This window comes from Cnephaeus nilssonii (genome assembly GCF_951640355.1).
Source record: "Cnephaeus nilssonii genome assembly, chromosome: X".
NCBI lineage: Eukaryota > Metazoa > Chordata > Mammalia > Chiroptera > Vespertilionidae > Cnephaeus > Cnephaeus nilssonii.
In genome coordinates, this window is record NC_137071.1 from 106,067,288 (window position 1) to 106,074,224 (window position 6,937).

Consider the following 6,937-nt stretch of genomic DNA (forward strand, 5'->3'; position numbering starts at 1 on the left):
AAATAATTTTATGGTTGGGGGTCACCAAAACATGAGGAACTGTATTAAAGGGTCGCGGCATTAGAAAGGTTGAGAACCACTGGTATAGACTATTGTCAGTCTAAACCCTGTTATAAATAAAATAGGGTAGCCCTGGCCAGGTGGCTTAGCTGGTTGGAGCATCATCATGTACACCAAAAAAAATAGCAGGTTCAATTCCTGGTCAGGGCACATACCTGGGTTACAGGTTCGATCCCCAGTTGGGGTGCATACGGGAGGTAGCCAATCAATGTCTCTCTCTCTCTCTAAAAAAAGATAGGATTATGGATCAAAAATGCACTATTTTATCAATTCTGTAAAAATTATTGGTAGGGTAAGATTTAAATTTGGTTAGTACAGAATTACATTTCTAGCATTACCATCCTGAAATTTAGAAGATATAATATCCACATAATGCATATTTGATGTTTCACATTAATTTGCAAAACTCCAGAAGTTTGCTCCTAGTTCAACTATATCCAAACTTATCCTGGCAGTTTAATGATAGTTACAAGCAGCATGGGTTATATTAAGCATATCTGGGGTGGCAGTTTAATGATAGTTACAAGCAGCATGGGTTATATTAAGCATATCTGGGGGACAATTTCATCAAAGTGATGTTGGATATGTTACTTCACCAATTTGTGCCTCCAAGGTCATACTAGTGTTTATCTACCTCATAAAGTACCTATTATGTAACTTTGGGACAGTTACATTCAATAATGTCTGCAAAATATTTACCTCAATGCCTGACTAAATAATCTATAATAATAAAAGCATAATATGCTAATTAGACCAGACATCCTTCTGGAAGACCTTCCTGACGAAGTCGGGGCTGCAAGGGCCAAGGCAAGCTGCCTCAGCTGCGAAGGCCAAGCCCCTTGCATAAATTTCGTGCATCGGGCCTCTAGTTATAAATAATTAGCCACAACTGTCACTACTAACTTAAAAGTAGAGATGTTAAGAGCAGACTCTGGGGCCAGATAACTTAGATTCATATCCTAGCATTGCTGAGTGATCTTGGGCAGGATACTCAACCTCTCTTGAGCCTCATAAATTATTTTCTAAATATCAAACTGTAACCAATACATAGCAAGCACTATTGCTAACGTGCAGACAATTTCTGGGAAGGAAATAAAAAAAGGAACAGGAATTTGCAAACCAAAAAGACAAACAAAATTAGCACCAGCCAGTTCTAGCCATAATTCACCCTATGCTGGGGCAGGCATCATACCCAAAAGTAAAAGCATCTAACTTCTTCAGCAACTGAATAAAAATAACCCCCACCATTTTTTGAGTACCTACTACTAGTATAACATTTATGTGCATGGGCTTCTAAAGTGACTTAGGTTTAAATCTGAGCTCCTCTTAATAACTGTGTGATGTGGGTATGTTATGTTGAGGTTAAATTACTTAACCTCTCTGAAGCTTTAAAGATTCCTCCTCTGTAAAATGATAATAACCATATTACTGTTATAGGGTTGTTTTGAGGGTAGGCCTATGATAATAATCATATTACTGTTATAGGGTTGTTTTGAGGGTAGGCCTATGTAGGTAAACACAATGGTAACTATTATTACTACTAGTAGCCCGTTTGCACGAAGATTCGTGCAATAGGCCTTCATTCACCTGGCTGCCTGCACCAGTTTTCTGCCGGCACCAGGGACCCAGGCCTTGGCTGTGGCCACTGCCTTCTGCCTTTTTCAGGGTCGGGGCTTGGCCCCGGGCGGTGGCCTTGGGCTCGGCGGCACCCAACATCCTTGCTAAGGATCGCAGGAGCCGACCCCCAGTGGTTTCCTGCGATCGGTGCAGGCTCCCTGCTGGTGCCCAAGGCCCGGAAAGCCTCGGCCCCTGGGACCCCCGGGAGCGGCGGGAGGGGCGGGATGGGCACGGCCAAGCCCCCCTAGGTGGCCGATAGCCCCAGGCACCCCGGGAGCGGCGGCATGGGCCCGGCCACGCCCCACCGGGGTGCCGATAGCCCCAGGCACCCCGGGGAGCGGCGGCATGGGCCCGGCCACTGGGCACCGCCATCTTGATCTTCTCAACAGCGGATATGCCACCCGGAGTCCCGCCCCCAGCCTCCTGCCGGCCCAATTGTGGGCATAGCGGAGGTGCGGTCAATTTGCATGTTTCTCTATTATAAGGTAAGATTACCAGTCAGGGCCCACACAAAGATTGATTCCCATAAATCATCTTATAATTCTTTCAATAATACCACGAGGTAGCTAACATTTCAGTTATACCTAAGAACACCAAGGTGAAACAGAATTTGCCACCCCAAAATAAGACTTTTAGGGGATATTACTTTAAACTCATTATATTCAAGAAACAAAAGATTCAGGAAAAAAACCTTTGACCTTCCCTGGAACTACCTAAAAGAATTTAGATAGAGGGGAGCAATCATCATAGATAGCTACAGTTTAATATGAATTAAGTGTAATAGACAGGATTCTGTGTTAATGGCCCAGCAAATGTTTATTTACCAAACATTTACTTTTCCATCTCCCTGAAAATTGCCGTCCTACTTTGAAGTCCCAAACCACAACTCCCTCTTCTCCTTAGCTCAAGATCACATATCAGCCTCAATTACTATGGAACCCCTGTATGTACATCCTATCTAATAAAAGAGTAATATGCAAATTGACCATCACTCCAACACACAAGATGGCTGCCCCCATGTGGACACAAGATGGCCACCACAAGATGGCCTGCAGGAGAGGGCAGTTGTGGGCAATCAGGCCTGCAGGGGAGGGCAGTAGGGAGGGACTGGGCTAGCAGGGGAGGGCAGTTGGGGGAAACCAGGCTTGCAGGGGAGGGCAGTTGGGGGCAACCAGGCCTGCAGGGGAGGGCAGTTGGGGGGGACCACACCTGCAGGGGAGGGCAGTTAGGGGTGACCAGGCCTGCAGGGGAAGACAGTTGGAGGTGACCAGGCCTGCAGGGGAAGACAGTTAGGGGCGACCAGGCCGGCAGGGGAAGGCAGTTAGGGGCGACCAGGCTGGCAGGGGAAGGCAGTTAGGGGTGACCAGGACAGCAGGAGAGGGCAGTTAGGGGCAATCGGGCTGGCAGGGGAGCAGTTAGGTGTCAATCAGGCCTGCAGGGGAGTGGTTAGGGGGTTTCAGGCTGGCAGGCAGAAGCAGTTAGGGGCAATCAGGCAGGCAGGTAGGCGAGTGGTTGGGAGCCAGCAGTCCTGGATTGTGAGAGGGATGTCCGACTGCCCGTTTAGATGGGATTGGGCCTAAACGGGCAGTCGGACATCCCTCAAGGGGTCCCAGATTGGAGAGGGTGTAGGCTGGGCTGAGGGACACCCCCCGCCATGCATGAATTTCATGCACTGGGCCTCTAGTACATAATAAATTTGGCCATTTTCTCTGGTTAATCTGTCTCATGCTAATTTGATTATTAGTTCAGCCAGTAGAATTTAGCAGGTAGAAGGGAAATTATTTTTCCTCCCCTATAACACTTAAGCCAAAAAAGTGAAATAAATTGCCCAAGGACACACAACTGAATTCTAGGCCAGATTCCATTAAGAACACTGCTCTTGCCTTGGCTGGCCAGGTGGCTCAATTAGTTGGAGCATCCTACCACCGTGCACCAAAAGGTTTCAGGTTTATTCCCAGTCAGGGCACATACCTAGGTTTCGGGTTCAACCCCTAGTCCAGATTTGTATGGGAAGCAACCGATTGATAATTCTCTTAACACTCTCACTCTCTTTCTCTCCCCCCCTTTCTCTCTCTAAAAATAAATAAATAAACATGTCCTCAAGTGAGGATTAAAAAAAAAAAAAAAACACTGCTCTTTACCTGAAGTCACAATGCCTAGTAAGAAATAGAATCCTTTCTTTTTTAGGGCTCAAATGGTTAATTATTTTATTTATTGCCCTGGTGGGTGTGGCTCAGTTGGTTGGGCCATGGCCTAGGCACCAAAAGGTTGCCAAAAGGTCACTGGTTGGATTCCCAGTCAGGGCATAAGCCTGGGTTTCCATTCAATTCCTGGTTGGGGAGAATGCAGGAGACAGCTGATAGGTATTTTGCTCTCCCCCTCTCCTTCTCTCTCTATAAAAATCAATAAAAATTTTTAAACATTATTGAAGTATTCGTTCAACAAACCATTACTGAGAATGTCTTACATGTCAAACGCTGTACTATAAAGGTGGGGTTACAGTGTGATTCCTTCCCTTATAAAGTTTATGTTTTATTAGGAGACAATCAACAGGTAATCAGGACACTGCTTGAACAATAAAATTGATAATGATGCAGGCTAAGTGTCGGGAGGGGTTGGCTATTTTATTTTATTTTTTATTTATTTTTATGTTTTATTATTTTTTTTGGGGGGGGGGTGGCTATTTTAGCAAGCATGATCAGAAAGGTGAGGTGGGAAGGGGAGCAGCTTGGTTTGTTCTAGAAATAAGAAAAAGGAACCAATGAGGTTGGAGACGATGTGAGAGGCTGCTTATGGAATGAATGACCCTGAAGATAAGGATCAGATTGACTTTTTTTTTTGTCCCCTGCAGCCTCAAAGAGCATGGGAAACAGTTTCAAGCATATCTGAATTCCAGGTCTGCCACCTCTACGCAAGCAAAATCACTTAATATCATTTCATTATTTCCTTCGTGAGTAAAAATGTAAACATGGTTACCGCTACCAAGAGTCCGGTCGGGATCAGGGAGGCACAAATATTTGCTGAACTAGATGAAAACATCAGTACCCACGTGTCTTCCCATGTGGTGGTTTCCTGTCTGGGCCCTCCAAAGAGGTACCCGGAAGCCATCACTTCCATCCCCCAAATGTACAGAAAAGGGCCTCTCCCTCACCCCACCAGATCATTCTTGAATTGGCCCACGGCCCCTCTCCCCCAGCACACTCGCAAATGGCACAAGTCCGCCAACACGCCAGCCCCCCCCGCCCCCCCCCCCCACACACACACATATACACTCTTCCACACGCTTTCCCAGGACTCTTCAGAGGAGGCACCCACACCGGCCTCCCCATTCGGTTCCCCGCTGCCCTGGTGTGACGTAAAGCTGAACCCAGAAAGCCAAGGCCGCCCCCCACCCACCCCGCTCCCGGGCTTCCCCGAGTCACTCGGGGCCACCCTACCCACGCCCGCACTGCAGGCCCCGTGCCTCATGGGCTGGCCCCCGCTGGCCCGGGCAGGACAGGCCAAGCTGCTCACCACAACGCTGGGGCTGCGAGTCGCCATAACGGAGCCGGCAAACGCACCGGCGGAGGGCAGCCTGAAGAGGAAGAAGCCGGCGCAGCACCAAAGAGGGGGCGGAGGCGAGAAAGAGGCGGCGCCTGCAGGAAGCGGAGAGGTTTGCCCAATGCTCTTGTCAACCGTTGTCCCACAGCCCTGCGCTGGGAAGCAAGTTCCGCCCCTGAGCCCGCCCCCTGCGCTCCGCCCCCGCCCCTGAATTAAGCCCGCACGCCTGGCCCGCGCTCCCTGCGCGCCTCTGTCTGCCGATTTCCACGTTCACGTAGTGGCCCTGGGAATCTTCCTGCGGAAGAAGTGGAGACGGTTTTCTGCCCGTGCAACTTTTAACCCTCTTTCCCCCAGTCTCCCGTGTAGATGGCTCCCACATTTCCAAAGCAACCGCCGCCCGCATTTCTTCCTAGTGGCCCTAAGAAGACCCGTTCCAGCTCCACACGGTCAGTCACCACGTGGTTCCACTTGCCCGGCGTCCTCTTCCCAACACCTTGAACTGCATTGTGGACTCCATTTTCCTGATATTGCCCAATTCTCACAAAAATCTTTAGCTGGTTTTCAGAGTTGAGACCTAAAGCCCTAGAGTCAACCAGATCAGGGTACATACAAATCGAAGGGGAACACTTAATTGCTCTGTGACCTTGTGCAAAAATCAGACTCTAAGTTTGTATTTTCTCTCAGTAAAATGAGGTTATTAATAGGATCCTTGTGAGTAGCAAAGGGCATGATATACATATGTATATCTATGTATATGTGTGTTATATATGTATATGTTGTTGAACAATATTTAACTGAGTAAATTTGAATATCTAATTGCCTTTATTAATTCATGAATCTCCTTCCACCACCATTTATCCCCCATTTACCCTCTTCTACCTCCCCCCACCCCCTTCCCTCTGGTAATCACCATACTGTTGTCTGTCTATGACAGTGATGGGCAACCTTTTGAGCTTGGTGTTTCAAACTTCGCCAAAAAACTGAGCATAACTCGGGTAGTGTGTCACTTTGAGGAAAAAGCATTATTTAGCGATATTTATAGTTTAAATAACATAAATGTATAATTGTTATATATAATTGTATTTAATAAACCAAAAACTAAATATTTAACTTACCTGCTTAGTGACTTCTTTGTTCATCCGTCAGTCGGTTTCTTTTTTGGTCTTGATATTATTTAGCTTGTGTGGGGTGCCGTGAACTAAGATAAGTGAGGGGAGGGGAAGGGGGAATTCTTTAACTAACCTGCCTATTAGTAACTTTTTTGTTGCTGAATTTCATTGGCTAAATCTTCAATTGAAGGTTGGTATTTTGTACACTTCAGGCCCAAGCAAGCGCTACTAACTTCATCTGTCAATCTGTTTCTTTTGTTGGTTTTGATATTATTTAACGCTGAGAATAAGGCCTCACAAAAGTCTGTAGAGGGAAAAATTGTGAGTAAAGCCATTGCTATATTTTCCAGGGTGCTAAAAGTGTCTGGTAGTCGGTTCCAGGCACTCCAAATTTCCTGTTCGCAGTGGCACTCCTCTTGATTCTCCAAGAGGAACCTTTCCAGATTCTCAAGCTTTGACCTCAAGTCGACAAACACCTGAGCCCAGATACTGTCTTGAAATTCTGCAAGTTGCATCTCCAAATCATCAATTTGCATCCATTGGAAACCATTTAATTCCAAACTACTGTAGACTACTACATCAGGATACTTAATTATTTTCATGGTCTGTTC

At 46.7% G+C, this 6,937-nt stretch overlaps 1 protein-coding gene across 1 annotated transcript in view; it reads right to left on the reverse strand.

The window, feature by feature from the left end:
* Nucleotides 1-5,344, reverse strand: part of HPRT1 (hypoxanthine phosphoribosyltransferase 1) — a 37,631-nt gene extending 32,287 nt beyond the window's left edge. Inside the window, exon 1 of the mRNA XM_079765443.1 lies at nucleotides 5,191-5,344. Coding sequence (XP_079621569.1) covers nucleotides 5,191-5,217 — 27 coding nt within the window. The 5' untranslated portion in view covers nucleotides 5,218-5,344. The remainder of the gene's footprint in view (nucleotides 1-5,190) is intronic.
* Nucleotides 5,345-6,937: the final 1,593 nt, after the last annotated feature.